This window comes from Megalops cyprinoides, chromosome 6, assembly GCF_013368585.1.
Source record: "Megalops cyprinoides isolate fMegCyp1 chromosome 6, fMegCyp1.pri, whole genome shotgun sequence".
Lineage (NCBI taxonomy): Eukaryota > Metazoa > Chordata > Actinopteri > Elopiformes > Megalopidae > Megalops > Megalops cyprinoides.
Genome location: NC_050588.1, coordinates 40,301,031 through 40,321,211, shown reverse-complemented (window position 1 = coordinate 40,321,211; position 20,181 = coordinate 40,301,031). Strand labels below are relative to the sequence as shown.

The 20,181-nt window shown below is 47.7% G+C and overlaps 1 protein-coding gene across 1 annotated transcript; it reads left to right on the top strand.

Annotated features, from left to right (window-relative positions):
- The first annotated feature begins 3,277 nt into the window (after nt 1–3,277).
- alpl (alkaline phosphatase, biomineralization associated) lies at nt 3,278–13,825 on the top strand. The gene is made up of 11 exons (XM_036531826.1): nt 3,278–3,359; nt 5,037–5,156; nt 5,964–6,079; nt 6,226–6,400; nt 8,145–8,320; nt 9,467–9,607; nt 10,286–10,355; nt 10,458–10,592; nt 11,133–11,324; nt 12,822–12,941; nt 13,557–13,825. The coding sequence occupies exons 1-11, from the start codon at nt 3,278–3,280 to the stop codon at nt 13,823–13,825; spliced, it is 1,596 nt and encodes a 531-aa protein (XP_036387719.1).
- Nucleotides 13,826–20,181: the final 6,356 nt, after the last annotated feature.

The window sequence follows — 20,181 nt, the reverse complement described above, 5'->3', positions numbered from 1 at the left end:
TTTAAAAAAGTTTTTGTAAATTAACAAGCTTTTCAATACAAATCCAAGAGACCTATTAGTGAACTTGTGGTGGAATATTTGAATTATAAAATCTGTGGTCTCATCCCTGCTGTAAAACAGGATTGAAACAGAAGGTGTAATAATATGAATTATTAATATCAGGGAAATCCAGAGATTAGGCGGGATGGGGCACAGGCTTTGATTTCTGGTATTGTGGCAGTTCCAGTGTCAGAGTTGACGCACAGTAATGTAAACCATATGGATTATCTGTGGGGTCTATTTTTGTCGGGTGTAACTGGACCTGAATTAGCAGTGGCCCACATTGTGATGTGTGCAGAAGGCCCGAGGGCCACGGCAGTGGAGTGCGCCTGAGTGTGTGTGTATCCGCTGCCACGGTTACCGGAGCTGAAAAACTCTACACAGGGTGGAGTTTTATTAAACCCTCAGCCAAGGCAGACAGCCTGAACTGCTTCAGCAGGTATCCTAATGGACCTATCATGTGTAAAATATCAGTCACTCTGAATAAAGGTCTCTGCTAAGCAAACCAGTAGGTAAAAAAGCTGGTCAAAACACAATTGAGCTGACTTCAGCTAACAGACACCAAAATAACTCCATAGCCAACACTGTGATTTCACTGAAAGAACTGGAGATGCAGAAATGAGAAACGGTGTTTATTGTGTTGAATCGTCGCACACATAGAAACTGAGAAAGATGCGTTTTCTTTGGTGGATTCTCAGATGAGCACCCCTCCATGTAAATGTGTATGCGTGTGTGAGCCAGTCGGGAGTGCCAGCCCGATTCATCCTGCGTCAGAGTGCCCTGCTCAGGTCTGACAGCCCACCCCGCCCCGCACCCCCCACACTGCCTGCACGACGGCCGCGGGGCAGTCATGGGAAAACAGTGCCCTCGCTGTGCCCTGCGCGTGTCACGAACTGCACCGATAACACCCCTGCCCCTTCCGACAACCACCCCCCGCCCCACACGCCCCAACCCCCAACCTGACCACAACCTGCCAGCCTTGAGGGGACCTGGAAGCAGCAGTGTAATCACTCCGTTTGCTCTGGGGGATCCGCCACTCAGCTCACTCCCGCCCCCACAGAGTGGAGGTGTCATCAGCTGCGCCAGCCCTAATCTTCCGGGTGGATTATCTCTGCCTCTCACCTGCAGAGAAAGAGAGAGCCGCGCACCGCGAGCAGGTTGCTGTTGCGCTCCGAGAGGACAGAGCGGAACCGGCACACCCCCCCAACCCCCACTCCGCCGCCCACGCCGCCCGCGACGTGACGCAACACGCCACCATGAGCTCAGACGAGCTGTGGATTGTGCTGACCACCTTCTTCTCCTCCATCCTGTTCTTCATCGTCCTGGCCTTGCTCTGCTTCTTCACCTGTCGGCTGGCATCCAAAGTGAAGCCGCTGGGCACGCCCATGCGCTTCTGAGAGCCAACCACCCGGCCGGCTCCGGCTCCGCCCGCTCCTCCACCCGGTACCGTCTCGCCTTTGCTGATTTCGGAGGACACTACCCGGACAGCCTGTGTGCCTCTGGATGCACCAGCATGTGTTAGCAGTAGCTGTAGTGTGGCCTGCAGTGTTGTAGCACATTGGCCTGCGCGGAATAGAGCACTTTGCTGGATAGGCATAGCCATAGCGCATGTACTGCCGCACTGCCCCGTGGCTGTGTGAGTGCTTGGTGGACTGAACGGGGTTTTCTTCTTCGTTTGCAGAGTGCGCTGGTTATGCCTGCTGCCGTAAACGCACCACCGTAATGTGGGGGTTTGGCAGGGGCGCAGCGGGGCCGTAGCGAATCACGGAGGCATTCGGTGAGGCGGCAGGGAACAGCAGCCGAAATGCTGGCAAGTTACAGAGCAGCGAGCGCCGAACTTACCCAGAGAGAAAATCCGCTTACTCTCCAGGCCAGACACAGCAGTGCAATTTGTTTAAAACTGCTGTAAGTCTGATTAGTTCAGTTATTTACAAATGGACTTTTTAAGCTTTTCTTAACGCCGGTGAGCAGAGTAATCTAATAAGCATTTCATTCTCCTGAATCTCCCCTGAATTTCATTCCCCTGAGTGTTTTTGTGATTAACAGCTCTGACAGGTGATGATTTCGGATGTATTGGTAGTATATGTTTGTGTGTGTTATGACAGCACTCACTGTGGCAGTAGTGCTATGTTACAGGTACGGCAATAATGATTCAGTACCCATATGGTCTAACCCAATGAATGGGCTTTCTGTAAGTTGCTCTGAATAAAAGCTTCTGCCAAATTCACAGCTGTAAATGGATTCTGAGTGCAGGTCAGCAGAGGCTGGTGAAGGTGCAGTTCTGTGGCAGAGTGTTGGTGTGAATGAAGCTGGTATGTGGGTGTGAGGACAGCCCTCAGACCCTCGGTCCCTCACTGCGGGTGGAGGTGTTCAGTCAGTCACTCAGTAATAATCTGCTTTGTTTCGCCTATTAAACCTCTTAGCTCAATCCCATTAAAGTGACCTTGGCAACAGCACATGAAGAAGGTGGTAAAGTGTTAATCCTGCTTCCCTGTGAGCATTAGCCTCCTGGTGAACGCCCTGCATACTTCCCAGCATGCTCCTCTGTGTTCTCAATAGTGGTATTCGAAAGCCAGGAGTCTGGCTCACCAGAGTTCTGTGCCACAAACTCAGAATTTTTGTTTTCTCTTTTTAAGATCATCTTAATATAAGTGGGTGTAATATTTTCTTAAATGAAAAAAACTGCATGATTCCTGTTTCTCTGGGATGTCCGTCAGTGTTGTTTTAGGAAATGGCTCACTGTGGTGCTGTGTTTGAAAGCAGATGACTGTGTTGTGAATGTTGTCTTTGGATCAGTTTGAATCAAATAGAATATCGGCTACTGTGATATGGTACATCAAACAAATACATCCATCAAACGGTTATCTCTGGCACTCTTGTTCTCGTGTGCCTGTTCAGTGCCTCAGGTCTGTCTGTTTGTAATCAGTGTGGTCAGACAGGGCATTGAGGACCAAGTACAAGAGACAAGGGACACAATTAGCTCCCTGCTCTAAAGATATTTGTCCCATGCTAGGTAAATGAAGGGAGCTCTTATGTTGGCTCCAGTGAGTGGCATCCCCAGAGCTGTGCTCTCTGATTGGTGGCCTGTGCTGTGTCACTCACTGTGATCCGCTTCCTGTTCTGTCCTCAGCCGCGGCCTCTTACCGCCACACCACTCGCTCATTCACACCTGTGCAGGTGTGACAGCCTGACCTGAGCAGCGACGCAGGGAAACGCGTAGAACAACGGCGTGATGAAGATGTCGGCAGCTTCCCTCCTCCTCCTCCTCTTCCCCCTCTGCTGTCTGTTCTGGAACAGTCTGGCCATGCCACAGTTTCCAGGTCAGTGTGTGCGCCTGTGACTGTCACTCACACCAACGCCAAACCGCTGAGTGTCACTCATCCTAACACCAAATCACCGACTGTCCCTCATACCTACCCCAAAACGCAAATATACCTCAGCAGGTGACTCAGACGAGATCCAAATACACTACCTCCAAATGCAAGGCCACTTCCTCCAAATCTAAGGCCACTAACTCCAAAAACAGGGCCACTTTCTCTAAATGCATCCCTAACAGCCTCCCACACCACTGCCCCTCCATGCAGGAAGGACCAGCACACTTCTGGACAGACAGTTTCCTCCCGAGTTTCTCTGTATGAAATGATAAGACAGGAAAACCAGTTTACAGTTTTAATCCAAAGTACTGCAAATATCCTCAGCAGGTAAGCCTCTTACAAATTGCACTAAGATATATCTATATATCCATTCATACATCCATGCATACATGTCATTCACACATTTCCATAAATCCAGAAATGAATCCAGAAATGGAAGAACAATCTGCTTACAATGAAAAAACAGCACTCAAGTTAAACTTGTGGAATTAAATCTCATCTTTCAGAAAACAGATACGGAGAATTAACTTCTCCTTCATCTGCTGGTCTTACCGTCTTTACAGACCCCTGGAAGAAGTGACTTGTTGCCGAATGCACATTGCACCACGAAAACATACAAGTATTTGCTGACTGTCTAAGCCTCCATTGATGGTTAACTTCTGAGTAAATGTTTATTTTCAGTGTGTCTGTTAAAGAGGTCGTGACTCTTTTGGTGTGATAAAGGCATTTAACTAAGGTGTGAAGAAGAGTAGGTCACATTAGACAGAAGGAGAACAAGCACCGGTTTCCTTTACTCTATTTGAGACTGACAGGGAGATATTGTCCAGTGATAGACCAATGAAACAAATTTAATTTGTAAGCCTGTTTTTTTTTCAATGCTTGTCTGCTTTGAGTGAGATAACATTATCTTACTGCTAATAGAATCCTTTTAAAGATGTGCCCATTAAAACACAGATAGATAAGTTGTTTGAATTATCAGTAGATTACCTTTCAGTTAAAAAACTTTACACATTTAACATGAAATTCAAGCCTAATATTAATATTCTTTTTGTTAAATTTTCTTGAAAAAGTCAGGGAAAATATGAACTTTGAGGACAGTATTTTTTTGGTGTCGCAAGGCAATAAGCCAGTGGCCCCACAAGGCTTTTTATGAATATTTGTTTTATGGAGCCAAACATTGAGCTCAAGTTTCCCATGGTACCCTTGGGCAAGAGACTGAAACTGAATGGCCTCAGTAAATAGCCAGCCATATAAACGGATAACTGTACCCATTAAAGCATTGTAATATTGGAAGATGTATGAGCTATACTGGGTAAGAGTCTGCTAAGCAACAGCAATGCCTTGGTGGTGTATTATCAGTTAGACTGTAATTTAGAAGGTCAGAAAGGACAGGCTTTTAAAGTAGAACGGGGTTTGAACCTCATTTCATCTCCACCTTTCACCTTTTTCAGAAAAACAAGGTTAAATTTATCTTCTTATGAACGTCACCTTGTATATATATGTATGTATATATAGCTTTCCCATTGTTTAGGGACCCAAGTGCCTCTCTCTGTCTGTGCTCTGAATACCCTTCTCTTTCCTGTCCGTTTCTGTACGAGTCTTTATCTTTCCACGATGTTGCAGAGAAAGAGAAGGATCCCTCTTACTGGACCATGTGGGCACAGCGTACGCTGAGGGGCTCCCTGGAGCTGGAGAATCTCAACAAGAATGTGGCCAAGAACCTCATCCTGTTCCTGGGAGACGGTGGGTCTGACTTTGGGGACGGCATCACCGTCAGGGCCTGTGTCCACCGTAGGGAAAGTGGCCAAGGGTGGTCATTTAAAAGAAATGAGTCACAGGATGTAGACATAATGTAAGATGACATCTTCATGTCCACTGTGCATGCAGATGGATAAGACTTCACACTTTAGCCTCTTTATTTCTGAGGATTGACGGGTAATGCTCTTTGTTATTATGCCTGCACATCATGAAGACAGGCATGGAGATTAGAGATTGTCTTTACTCTGCAAATGGGCTGAACATATATGTTCACGTGGATACGACTGTGGTCAGAGGCTTTCAGTGAAGGCCATGTAAGGAAGGTTTTTGTATGGAGAGATGCCCTCCCTGTGTGAGATGTGAGCAGCATTTCCTGTCTGTGCACAGTAAGGATGCAGCACTTCCTGTTTGCATATGTGCAGTCTGTGAATCACTGTCAGTGAGGAGGGGGGACATCTCCTCTACACCCGTGGCAAACCCCTCTGCCCACTTTTGAGGCATGTTTGAGAGGATAAGGAATGTGGAAAAAGTCACTGCCAGGGTCTGCCTAGCCCAAAGCTAGAGCTGTACTGTGTGTTCAACATGCAGAGGGAGGAGCAGAACTCACTCAGTGCATGAAGTGTGTTTGGAAAAAAAAGTGACATGGCCGGGAATGAAAAAACATTTCCATCTCTCTCTCTCCTCTCTCACTCTTTGTCTCTATCTCCCTCTCCTCTCTCACTCTGTCCCTCTCTCACTCTCTCTGTCCCTCTGTCTCTCCCCATGTCAATCTTGCCGGACTATCCCGTGAAGGCATGGGTGTTCCCACGGTGACAGCAGCACGGATTCTGAAAGGGCAGCTGAATGGGGAGAGTGGAGAGGAGTCCCAGCTGGAGATGGACAAATTCCCCTACGTGTCTCTGTCCAAGGTGTGAGAAAGAATGCAATTTTTTCCTCCTTTTCAGTTAATCTTCAGGCGTAGGAGCGCTGATCACAGTAGCTGGTTCCTGTTTTCACTGTGTGCTGGCTGATTGAGGGAATGTCTCCTCCCTGCTGTGTCCCCGGTGCTCTCCAGACGTACAACACCAACGCCCAGGTGGCGGACAGCGCGGGGACAGCCACGGCGTACCTGTGCGGGGTGAAGGCCAACGAGGGGACGGTGGGAGTGAGCGCGGCCGCCGTGCGCTCCCAATGCAGCACCACCTTCGGAAACGAGGTCACCTCCATCCTCAAATGGGCCAAAGATGCAGGTACGGCACCCCAGCATCTCTTGCCCTCCGCTGTCTGAGCAGGGCTGTCCCGGTCACCACTGAGGTCAACATGGGACAAATCTGTGTCCAGCAGTGTGGTGTAGGGGTAAGGAGCAGCAGTGTGGTGTAGCGGTAAGGAGCAGCAGTGTGGTGTAGCGGTAAGGAGCAGCAGCTTGGTGTAGCTGTAAGGAGCAGGGCAGCAGTGTGGTGTAGCGGTAAGGAGCAGCAGCTTGGTGTAGCGGTAAGGAGCAGCAGTGTAGTGTAGCGGTAAGGAGCAGGGCAGCAGTGTGGTGTAGTGGTAGGGAGCAGGGCAGCAGTGTGGTGTAGCGGTAGCGAGCAGCAGTGTGGGGTAGGGGTAAGGAGCAGCAGTGTGGTGTAGCGGTAGGGAGCAGCAGTGTGGGGTAGGGGTAAGGAGCAGCAGTGTGGGGTAGGGGTAAGGAGCAGCAGTGTGGTGTAGCAGTAATGAGCAGCAGTGTGGTGTAGCAGTAAGGAGCAGGGCAGCAGTGTGGTGTAGCGGTAGGGAGCAGCAGTGTGTTGTGGCGGTAGGGAGCAGCAGTGTGTTGTGGCGGTAAGGAGCAGGGCTTGCAACCCAAAGGTTGCTGTTCATTTGATGGGGGATGAGCTGTTGTATCTTTAGGCAAGATATCTGACTTGAATTGTAAATAATCAGCAAATATCCAGCTGAAAAAACTCTGGATAAGCTCTGGATAAGACCCATGCTAAGATTAGTTAAGGCTGTTTGCTTGGCAAATTTACAGTAAATTTACAAATTTACTGATATAACTATCTTTTACACAGAACAGAGAATTAAGTAATTTACGCTACAGTGGAAAAACCTAAGCTTTTGAACTCTGTGTAAGTATTGATCAAAAACAAAGCCAGAGAGGGAGTGTGTCAGACAGAGATCTGCTGTTTGCTGTAACACAGTCAGAGGATGTGTGATTTGGGGTGTTGTAAGACACCAGGATGCTCTAAAGGTAATTGTGGAAGGAGAAGAAGGACAGGTAATGAATCATATCAGCGGTGGCAGCTAACCTCCACTCCAGCGACTGAACTCATCTGACCTCCCCATGGCACTGAGTGCAGAACGCTGACAGACAAGCTCCCCACGAAAATTACAACAGAGGTATTAAAGCAGGCTGTTAATAACCAGTGCAGTCTTCCCAGGCCCTGTGTGTCTGAGGGGGGGCATCCACACGACCTTCCCCAAAATAAGCCTTGTTTTCCCACAGCATGCAGGCTGAAAAGAGTTTGTTTTCTTGCCCTGTGTGTATTACACACATGCAGGTTAAATCTAGGCCTTGATCCTTTTCCAACTTCCTGCCTGCACTTTATGCTTAGCTTTCAGTAACAAATCTAAACAAATGCTCTGTTTTGTAATGCTGTATATTACAGTTCAGGTAATAAGTGTAGTTACACTGTAACTCCTTTGGTAACAAGAGGGTAGAGTAACCACACCCCATTACACATTAACTATACTGTAATTTATTTCAACAAGTTATAATATTTAAATAATTTGTAAATGACTGTGTAAGAGGAGTGTAACTACTTTATTTATTTACATAATTTTGTGCATTTCAGCAAGAATAAAAAAGAAGAAATAAAGACATAACATCTGCTTAAATGTCTAACTGTTCGAAAACATACTGATGCCCGTCTTACTCATAAAAATGAAAAAAATGCTGACCCTACTGATGTGTAGCAGTCTGTACTGCTCAGTTTCAACTCTGTTTTTATCTCCCAGGGAAGTCTGTGGGCATTGTCACGACGACGCGTGTCAATCATGCCACGCCCAGTGCGGCCTATGCCCACTGCGTGGACCGTGATTGGTTCTCAGACGGAGAGATGCCCACAGAGGCGCTGGAGGCAGGCTGTAAGGACATCGCCCTGCAACTGTTCGAGAACATTCCCGACATCAACGTGAGTGTTCGCCTTTACAGAAACCAAAACACGGGACACACATTTCAAATTAATTTCAAAAATGTGCAGTAATATCTGCCACCTTCATGTTTGCACTTTTCATATTTTATTATGAAATGCTGGTGAGTTAAACGGAAGGGCAGGTTATGGGATGTGGGATTAGAACACTGCTGATCAGAGAGGCCTGGCTTTCAGATGAAACCTTAGCTTCTACCTGACTTTAGATAATGAAATATTTCCGGAGTAAACGCACTCAGGTGCGCTCAGTGAGCGGTCAGAGGTAGTCTGGGTAAGTGGCTTTGCGGATTTGTGAACAGAGCGGCAGGGGCATGGATGTTTCTCGTCTTCGCTTTGGGACAGCGTGTGCGCAGTACGGTAATGCAGTGCGTGCAGGGCCTGATATATCGAGCATTCCTATTGATTTCACATGCACAGTAAGTCTGGTGTATCGGGGGGAACGCTGTGGTGCCGTGTGTGATATTCTGTTTCAGTCTGTAGCTTGTTTGCAGACACAGTCTACATCCTGCTCTTATGTGGTGTGTGCAAGTTGAAATATCTGGATTCAGTGTGTGATTTTTTTCCTATGCATTATGCATTGTGTTCATTCTGTAATGGAATTCCTAATAAACTTTAACCTTCCAGGCCATCTTGACATGTGTTAGTGCATGTTATTAAAAGAAAAAGATGTAAAAAATGTATTACGAAAAAAGAAAAATGCTATTCTCAAAACTGTGCTCAAGAGAAGAAATAATTGTTATAGCCTGTGATATTTGCAGATGTTTCTGTTTTTCTTGTTTCATACATTACCATTTGCTTGCACGCATTTGTATGATTTTGTGGGAGGCCTTTGAACTCTGAAGCCACAGTAAGCCGTGTATGACTATTACAAATGACAGAAAATAGCCAGCATTTGTACAGAAACACTTCTTAAGTTATCCTATTCTTTTAGAGACAGCAGTCTTCAAGTGCAGCCATTAAACATTTACATGAGGCTGAGGGCACACATTAAATATTTACCATGTTAGAGTGTACACTTGAAATATTCGCTGAACGCACAGTGTCATTATTAGCCTCTGATTGCTCCACTGACTCCATGGCTCCGGAGTACCTGCCTGACTGCCCCCCCCTTCCCTGACTGCTGTCCAGGTGATTATGGGTGGGGGGCGGAAATATATGGCCCCCAGAAACAGCTCGGACGTGGAGTACCCCGAAGAGAGGAAGCATAATGGGACCCGCAGGGATGGGAGAAACCTGGTGGAGGAGTGGAGGGGCCGGATGGTGGACAGGGTGAGAGGAGTGTCTCCAAACCGCTCTCTTTCTCTTTCCTCTCCTTTTCCTCGCCATCCTCCCCCTCTTCGATTCCTTCGAGTTTAAAAAAGATGTATATATTGGGTCAGGTGGAAGCTATTTTCCTCATAGGATATGCAGCCAAACTATGGACTCTGTTTTCCATCCTGACTCTCCGGAGGACCCTGGGTTCTCAGAATGAGCAGGCTTTTGCTTCATATTAAACTGACCCTCCTGTTCCCAAAGCTCTTTTTCTGCTTGTTTCTGCACTGTGTGTGCAGAATTGGGTCAGAAGAGCTCTGTTTGAGTTTGATGATTAACTGTAAGCTGAGCTCACAGTCTGCACTTTGAACAGCTCTCACCTCACATTTCTCTGAATGTTTAGAGCCTTTTTATCCCGCTTCTCCTCGTACATCTTGTTTCAGGCGCTCTGTAGACACTTTGGAGGCTCTGAGGAAGCTCTGCCGTGCCTCTCGCTCTCCTTCCATGTCACGCGAACACAGAGGTGTCTGAACACCCCACAAAGCTTAATTAAATCATTCAATTTTCTCAGCTCTTACAAAGCTTTGGTTCAAAAATCATTTGAATTCTGTTCCAGTATCTGAATATAACAGATACTGACAATGGTCATTTTGCAACCCAGGTGTAGTATTGGAATTATCTCCTGTATTGTTACAGAAAGGCCGTTACGTGTGGAACCGGAGGGACCTCTTGTCCCTGAACCCCAGCAGTGTGGATTATTTACTGGGTGAGTCTTGGTGAGAAGCAGCCCCCCGTTTTCCTGTTGTGGACACAGACCGTCTGCCGTGTGGCACTGTGACCGCTGACAGCTCTCCGTTTGCCTCCGCAGGCCTCTTTGAGCCTGGAGATCTGCCGTATGAGCTGAACAGGAACAGGGAGACCGACCCCTCACTGACAGAGATGGTGGACAAGGCCATTCGGGTCCTGCAGCGGAACCCACAGGGCTTCTACCTGCTGGTGGAGGGTGGGTGCCCGGCTCCGGGGCAGTTGCTGTGGAGACCTGCCTTTGGGTCGTTTTGAGGGCGTGTTTGGTGCTATTGGAAAACAGGAAAGAAGTGCTGAAATTGATTCAGCATTAGGCAGAACACAGTGAAGGGATAATAAGCATTCAGTGCTGATTAGTATCATGTTTATAAATCACTTGCATCAGGAGGAGAATGCATGGGGGGAAAGTTTCAATATTAATGCTCACATTACTGGAAAATAACAAATCATATTTCAGAGTAATTTTGAACTACTCACTAAAATGAACAAAAGTTAATAAGTTGTAATGTGTTTTTTTTGTTTTAGAGTGTTAATAAAACGAAGTGTTCCCAGTACCCAGAAAAACCATCTTCATTAATTTGATCTGAGAATTCAATGTCACACCACAATCATTGGAGCAAAGTGTTTGATTGTACATTGAGAATATATATATATATTATATTAGATATGACCTGAGAGTAGTTGCCAGTGGTAATCGTACTGATACCCTCTGATCCATGGACCTGTTGTGTGAGTTCAGGGGGTCGCATTGACCACGGTCACCATGAGGGCAAAGCCAAGCAGGCTCTACACGAGGTGGTGGAGATGGACCGGGCCATCGAGCAGGCGGGGCAGCTGACCAGCGTGCACGACACCCTGACCGTGGTCACGGCCGACCACTCCCACGTCTTCAGCTTCGGCGGCTACACACCGCGAGGGAACTCCATCTTCGGTGCGTAGGAAGGAAGGCAGCAGGAAGCTCATTAAAGAGGCGCGCGCTGTGGATGCACGGGCCAGGGGTGTCCCTGTACATGTGGGCGTGCTTCCTACATCCAGCTAAGCTCCGTCCCTGGGCTGCATATTCATTGATGTTTTTTTTTTCAGAAAAACCTCCTCTTCATTTCAGATTCCATTCCGACACGTGTTAATGACACAATAGCAGGACAAATGTGTTTTTTAGTGTCACATCCACATCAGTATTCATTCAGCAGCTCCATGCAGCCTCAGCTGGAGTGAAGACCTGCACACTCAGCTCCAGGGGTGCGTTTGGTGCGTTTGTGCCGCGCTCCGTGGTGACGCGGGTGTTGAGGTTGGGGGGGGGGTGCGTTTGGTGCGTTTGTGGTGCGCTCCGTGGTGACGCGGGTGTTGAGGTTGGGGGGGGGTGTGTTTGGTGCGTTTGTGCCGCGCTCCGTGGTGACGCGGGTGTTGAGGTTGGGGGGGGGGGTGTTTGGTGCGTTTGTGCCGCGCTCCGTGGTGACGCGGGTGTTGAGGTTGGGGGGGGGGTGTGTTTGGTGCGTTTGTGCTGCGCTCCGTGGTGACGCGGGTGTTGAGGTTGGGGGGGGGTGTGTTTGGTGCGTTTGTGCTGCGCTCCGTGGTGACGCGGGTGTTGAGGTTGGGGGGGGGGGGGGTGTTTGGTGCGTTTGTGCTGCGCTCCGTGGTGACGCGGGTGTTGAGGTTGGGGGGGGGGGGGGGGGGTGTTTGGTGCGTTTGTGCTGCGCTCCGTGGTGACGCGGGTGTTGAGGTTGGGGGGGGGGGGTGCGTTTGGTGCGTTTGTGCCGCGCTCCGTGGTGACGCGGGTGTTGAGGTTGGGGGTGTGTGTTTGGTGCGTTTGTGCTGCGCTCCGTGGTGACGTGGGTGTTGAGGTTGGGGGGGGGGGGTGCGTTTGTGCCGCGCTCCGTGGTGACGCGGGTGTTGAGGTTGGGGGGGGGGGGGTGCGTTTGTGCCGCGCTCCGTGGTGACGCGGGTGTTGAGGTTGGGGGGGGGGTGTTTGGTGCGTTTGTGGTGCGCTCCGTGGTGACGCGGGTGTTGAGGTTGGGGGTGTGTGTTTGGTGCGTTTGTGCTGCGCTCCGTGGTGACGCGGGTGTTGAAGTTGGGGGTGTGTGTTTGGTGCGTTTGTGCTGCGCTCCGTGGTGACGTGGGTGTTGAGGTTGGGGGGGGGGGGGGTGCGTTTGTGCCGCGCTCCGTGGTGACGCGGGTGTTGAGGTTGGGGGGGGGGGGTGTGTTTGGTGCGTTTGTGCCGCGCTCCGTGGTGACGCGGGTGTTGAGGTTGGGGGGGGGGGGAGTGGGGGTGTGTGTTTGGTGCGTTTGTGGTGCGCTCCGTGGTGTCACAGGGATGGAGGTGTGCATTTGTACTATGCTTCCTGGTGCTGTGGGTGTTAGGTTTGGGAGGGGGGGGGGGGCGGTGTTTGGTGCCTTTGGCATGCTGACGTTTCTCTGTGTGTCTCTCCAGGGCTGGCTCCCACAGTGAGCGATGTGGACCAGAAGCCCTTCACCTCCATCCTGTACGGCAATGGCCCCGGGTTCAAACTGGTGAATGGCGTGCGTGAGAACATCTCCACCGTGGATTACGGTACGCAGGCTCTCTCTGTCCCCGGAGCTCAGGAGTGAGAAGCTTCCCCCCGGGGAGGTGATGAGCCAGGCTGAGCTTTCGCACTCAGGGCCAGGCTCCAGCTGCCGAGGGCTGGATCTGTGCTCATGAACCCAGCACATCAGGGAAGCAGGCTGAGGGCCAGGGATTGGATGTGATTGTCCATATCCTCCGCCTCTTACTCTGCCTCTCGCTTCCTCCCTCCTCAGATTCATTATCTTCCTTCTACGTTTCCTTTTTCATTCTTTATGCTCCTGTTCCTCTCCTTGCCAATCTTCTCCCTCTCTCCCTCCTTCTCTCTTTCTCCCCCTCCCTCCCTCTTTCTCTCCCTCCCTCTCTCTCTCTCTCTCTCCCTCTTTCTCTCTCTCTCTCTCCCCCCCCTCTCCCTCTCTCTCTCTTTCTCTCTCTCCCTCCCTTCTTTTAAGGCTTCAAAGATTCAAAGATTCACATCATTCACACTACTGCTTTAGCCTTGTCAGTACTTATCCAGTGCTGCCAAAGCATTTCGGGACATAAAGATATAAGACCAATAATAACTCTAGTAATAACAGCTCTAACCCCTCCCCTCCCTCTCACTCTCCGGCTCTCTCTCCACAGAGCATAATAACTACCAGGCGCAGTCGGCCGTGCCCCTGCGGATGGAGACCCATGGCGGGGAGGACGTGGCCGTGTTCTCCAGGGGCCCCATGGCACACCTTCTGCACGGCGTTCAGGAGCAGAACTACATCCCCCACGTCATGGCCTACGCTGCCTGCATCGGCCAAAACACACACCACTGCCAGTCTGCCAATGACCACGCCCCCACACTCGCTGTGACTCCTCCCACCCTCACAGCACTCCTCATCCTGACTGGCCTGCTCTGCTGACCCCGCCCACACCCCACCCCAACCCCCACCCACACCCAACCCTGCCCCCACCGACCTCACGCTCAGTAGAGACATACACTATATGGACAAAAGTATTCGGACACCTGACCATTACACCAACAGGGACTGTAATGACATTGTATTCAAATACATATATGTATACATAATATGGAGTTGGTCCCCCTTTTGCAACTATAACAGCTTCCACTCTTCTTGGAAGGCTTTCCACAAGATTTTGGAGTGTTTCTGTGGGAATTTGTGCCCATCCATTCTGTAGAGCATTTATGAGGTCAGGCACTGATGTTGGACGAGAAGGCCTGGCTCGCAATCTCCGTTCCAGTTCATCCCAAAGGTGCTCGATGGGGTTGAGGTCAGGGCTCTGTGCGGGCCAGTCAAGTTCTTCCACACCGAACTCATCAAACCATGTCTTAATAGTCCTTGCTTTGTGCACTGGGGCACAGTCATGTTGGAATAGAAAAGGGCCTTCACCAAACTGTTGCAACAAAGTTGGAAGCATAGCATTGTCCAAAATATCTTGGTATGCTGAAGCATTAAGATTGCCCTTCACTGGAAATTAGGGGCCTAGCCCAAACCCTGAAAAACAGGTGTGGCTAAATACTTTTGTCCATATAGTGTATCTCTCCGCAGTCATATGGACTGGTATATGGGCACGGGGATGGAGCTTCCCTGCTCACATGAAAAGCACAGTGTCGTACTGTACATTTTTAAGATGACAGGTAACCTGCTGTGATGTAAAGGTGATTTTAATGTTCAGAGCCAGTGTTAGGTAAGGAGACAGAGCTGCAGCGTAAACAGGCTGTAGTTGCACAGATCTTGAAGAAAATTAAATTAGCAAAAGTAGACAAAATAACAAGTTTCACAAAAGGAAAATGTGAAGCCATGTCCTGAATGGAAAAGTATTATTTTCCCAGAACTAGTGGAATACAAAGAACATGTTTCAGTATAATCTTTGTTGGATTTCCTTTTTTGCATTTGTATATACAAAAGAGCTGGTATGATCATTCTGAAAATTTTTATGTTAAACAGAACATATGTAACACACTGTAATTGAAGGTACTGAGCTATCGACAGGTTTGGATTGATTTCATCTGTGCAATTTTCAATCCAGTCATTTAGATGAAAGAATAATGACTTCAGAAAATGGCTGTCTTGACTTTATGCATCTCTTGGGTAGGAAAAGAAGGAGAGTTTGGTCAATGACTGCAGGAATACTCAGCCCTTCCTCACTTGCTCCACTGCTGTGACTAGCAGTAATGACTCCTCACCACTAGAGGGAGAAATCACCAAGTTGTTGCAGCTCGTGCACAATGTTGGCTTTGTTCATGTTGGTAAACAGCTGGTTTCATCCCACATTCTTAAATCTGAAGGCTTTGTTTCAGACATGTCTGAATGGGTAAGCAAGTCCAATCTACCTCATAAGCCATCCTCATCCACTCGTCTTTGGTCTGTCATCAGCATGTTCAAAGACCAGCTGGCAAATCACGTTCAAACTCATGGAATATTAGTAATACTTTATATAGGGGGGACCCTAAAGTTCACATTTAAAGGAATTCGCTCAGAAAACATGACACCATGTTTTGTGTGTTTGTCTTTCACTGTTATCAGGGTGTTTCCTCTGTGTTCCAGACTCTTCCGTTTGTGGGGAACAGTATGTGTGACCTTTAGGGTTAGCGTTGTTGAGGTTTAGACAATGTCGCCTTCCTGAAACTGCCACTGGCCCCACCAGAAGCAGACTTAAATGTACCTGGATTAGTTGTTTTAGATATATTTCATACTCTTACCTAATGGTGATTTTATACTCAAACTCCTGTAACTGTCATTTTCTTTAAATTCAAAATAATGTTCAGTACACTGATAAAATAATAAATGTTATATTAATAAAAAGTTGTATCATTCTTGTGATTTTCTTTAACAGTTCAGTGAATATGCATTTTTTACATTAAGCATTTGAGTTGAATTTTGGTTAAATAAAATTTAAGGCATAAACTATTTATTTGAAAAGGAATCAACAAAACTGGGTGGCAGTCTGGCAAATCATAAGGACTGCTCATAACCAGTACATTTCAGGTTTAAGTCCTTCCTGGGGCACTGCTGCTGTACCTTTGGGAAATCTACTTAACCTACAATTGCCACAATACCCAGCTGTATAAATGAGTGACATGTAAAACTGTGACTTATGCAAGTTGCTCTAGGTAAGAGCATCTGCTAAATGACAATAATGTGATGTAATGAGATTGGATGTTTGTCTCTATCCATTGCACATTGCACTGTGATAACAGTCTGCTGGTGGAGGGTGACGGCATCACAGGTGCAGACACGCCTCTCTCTCTCCGTGTCTCACGCTTCCGCTTCCCGCCAGCAGGAGCTCTCTGGGGAGCGTACAGGTACAGAGGAGGGTACAAACACCCTACTGACTGTGCTAGCCTCTGCCTTGGGTTATTTGGTTCTGTTTTCACCAATTCATTTCAGCAGAAACAGGGGCATACTGAACAGACCTGAGTGTTGGGTCTATTTGTGGAGGACATTTTGCTTTTGGAAATCATTCACCAGCAACATCTAAAGAAAAAGGCAAACATGTCACTTTCTGAGAACTTACAGCATGTCCTTTTGTTCCTAGGGAAGGTCATTTCACATTCAGACTGAATGAAACATCCATTTCAAACTGCATACTTTTTTGGTGGATGAAATCACAAACAGAGTTCAGATACAAACAAGATCACTAAGACCACTCCCCTCACCCTGGTCTCCCCTGGTCTTGGCTGGATTAAAATAAATCAACATATAAAGAAATTTAAAAAACAAACTGTACCATACTCCCGCCCAAAGCAACCCATCAAACAAGAATGGTGTGGAAGTGTTTTAATACTGAAAAATTAAAGGTAGGTTCCTGTGGTCTGTTTAATGCACTCTCTAGCAGGTAGCTTGTACCTTGTCTGGTCAACTATTGAAACCTGGTCATGTAGCGCTTCTAATATTGTTGACTCCTTATGGTTTTTCGCTTGTGTTGTGCTCTGCCTCACTTGTAAGTCACTTTGGATAAACATGCCTTCCAAATAAATAAATGTAAATTTCTGTGAGAAATGTGTATTTACTTTCCCGTGATTGGAACAGCAAGTGTACACGCATATTTCAGTCAGTTAAAAACCAACAACACTGCAGCCATAAAGAGAATGTAGATACAGTCATTCTGGTGATTCATGGGAAAGTTTGGACAGCACAGGGGCTGTGATGATGCAGCACAGACTGAGGAGAGATCAAGCGAGCAACACCAGCCTTGAGAAAATCACAGCAAGGCATCAAACACCCAGCCATCTGCAGCCATCCAAAAACAAGCTCCGTGTGTCTGACAGCACTGCCCCAGGAGGCCAAAAGGCCCTCTGCAGGCCCAAACCCTGAGCCCTGCTCCTGACAGGGCACAGGCAGACCACAGATCACACCACACCAAGAGAGAGAAACTGCAGCATCTCACTGGATAAAACACTCACACAGAGGGGAGGGGGGAGGGATGAGGAGAGAGGAGAGGAAGAGGAGGAAAAGAAAGAAGGATGAAGAAGGTCAGAGAGGAGAAGAGAGGAAAAGAGAGAAGAAAGGAAAGAGACATGGAAGAGAGGAGGGGAGTCAAAGAGAAAAAGTAGAGGAAAACAGAGGCGAGTGTGTGAGCAGCTATAGAGCTCCTATATAAAAGAAATGCTGAGATGGCAGAAGATGCTAATTCTCCCTTATCAAAGCAAAGATCCTCTTACACCCCTCCCAATCCCCCCCACCCCTCCAGCCCATTTCAAAGGTCCCTTCCCCCACCAACAGACCCATCGCAGGCCAATGAGACTCACAGCGGCAGAGTCCCTCCCCTATACCTGATTAAAGGTAATTAGTGTAATAAATGGTAAAATATGAAATATAAAGATAATGTCATCAAAATAGTTTGAGTGTATATTAATTGGTAAGTTTATACCTTATAGTTTTTCTCATACTAAAGGACGGGAGAAGACCTCAGTAACACCACAATGGCCTAAACTTCCAGGTACTCCTCGTCACTGCCTCTGACGAACCAATCAGGAGACAATAAACGTCGATAACGCGAAGTGGTGTCAGGTGGGTGTGGGCTAAAACGAGGTCATGGGTTAGAGAGCATATTCAGATGCTTCAAATTTAAATTATTTTCCCGTTTTCACTCTGACTTGAACGGGAATCGCTAATTGAGCTTTAATTCACTGGGACATGCTGACGCAATCTAAGACAAGACCATCTGCAAACAAGCAGGTTTAGCTTTGTGTTGACTTAACACGATAAAGTAATAACAGAATAAATATGTTTACTGACAGAAACTTAAATGCAATGCAATTTCTCTTGCGTTAATTCATGATATGGTAGGTTGGAGAAGATTAAAACGGAAAAGCTCTCAGCGGATTTAAATTAGAGATAATAAACCTGGCCTTCTGTGTTTTATTGAATCCGTATTTTTAAAAAAAATCCTCACAGAGGTTTATGACCGAACTCTTTCAGCCCCACTGGACCCATCTCTGTAACCGTAAAACAGCAAACCGAGGGCTACCTTAGGTCATGGGTTGTTCGAAAAGTGTGGCTCACGTGTGTTTTATTTTGTTTTCTTGCATAAAGTCACATTTTAATGCCGTTTAATGTGGACGATTATGCTACGAATGAATGCCATACGTACATGACCGAAAATATCCCTCATCTAACTCGAATACAACACAAGTGACTCCGACGGTAGAAGCACCGCTCCTGACGCGCCAGCCATCATCCGCTACCGGTAACCGGGAGCGCACAGCGGCGGAAGGATAGGGGCGGGTGAGTCACCTAGTGTACGATCGTGGCATCGCGGGCGTGTCGTTACTCCCTCAGTTGCCACCGTCAGACTTGTAACGGGACGAGCAGCGGCATTGAGTTGCGTTTGTGCTGGAGGATTGCTTGTGCCGTTTTTTGCGTTCAGATCATGTGCGGGATGTCGTTGCGGCGGAGCGCGCTTAAAATTCAGTTGGCGTTCACGAATAATTGGGTGGAAAAGAGAAAATGGGATGCTTCTCGCCGTTGTTGTTTTTTTTTTTTTTTGCAGGCCGAGTTCCTTTTCTCCAGTGCATCAAACGTGTATTGCATTAACAATATTGGGTAATTGTAGAAAAAGAGGAAGATCAAGCAAATGTCTAATCACACAAAAACGGCATAACTGTTGTGATTCTCAGTTGTGTATTTATTTATCCAAGTCTTACGCTGAAGGAGACTTGAGTATAACAAGCCAGACTTGCGCGAACTGCTTTGGGTCTCATCCTGTGTGTTCCGTTATCAGTGCTGTAAACATGCGGAATGAGTTATTTGTGATTGAACATCCAGAAATCCAAATATTTATTCCACCAGACCCTCTCTGGAGCTGCGTGAAAGGCGAGACGCAAGTCTGAGTTTGAGGAGGGAGGCCTTCCTGTCCTCGTACTGTGGGCGACCGGCCGCCCGAAGGGGCTGACTCCACAATGCTGAGAGCGTCCCGCTGTCTCGTCTGACCCGATGTCAGGGTGGAGGGTTCAGGGGAAGCTAACAGGAGAGGGCCAGACCTCATTTGCTCTTGGGAAAGCTACCTAACCCACCATTGCTTCAGAATAAATGCATAAAACTAACTTGTGTAAGTCACTCTGGATGAGAGCCTCTGCTAAATGACAATAATGTAACGTATCATATACTAGTGTTAATATTGCTTTTTTTGCGTGTCCCAGCAAAGCTCACTGAGAAAGAGAGTGAGAGGGAAAGAGGGAGGGGGAAGAGAGAGGATCTGTGAATCAGCCCCAGCTCCCCTCCTGGGTCAGGACATATATGAGGGCGACATATAAGAAAACCACAGGCTGATCCAAACCAGATGGGTCACCATGGAAACCACTCCCCATCAATAAAGACTGATATCCCCTCTGAACTCCTGGGCCCATGAGGAAGTTCTGGGCTGCAGGATGAGACCGTCAGCAGAATTCCTCGTGCTGAATGTTATCCGGGGTTCCTCTTTCTCTGGTTAAGGGTGGAAAAACTCTGCGTTGTCTCAGTCAGGAAAGGGGTGCAGGGGTCCAAAGTGGGGGATGATTTCATATTTGGAACATCAGGGCCCGGTAAAGCATTATATCAAAACACTGATTCTGGCACAACATTTGTAAGCCCCTTTCTGGCTCTGTATAGTCCTTTGTTGTACTTTAACATGAAATACAATTCCAGTGAAGCAATACTCTTCAACCTTCATATGACCAAGGTTTTGGTTTTGGAAAGAGATTGTGAACATGTTGTTACATTGCTAATTTGTGTTGTAATGTTTCATATAGGTTCATCTGTAAAATGCCAAAGTT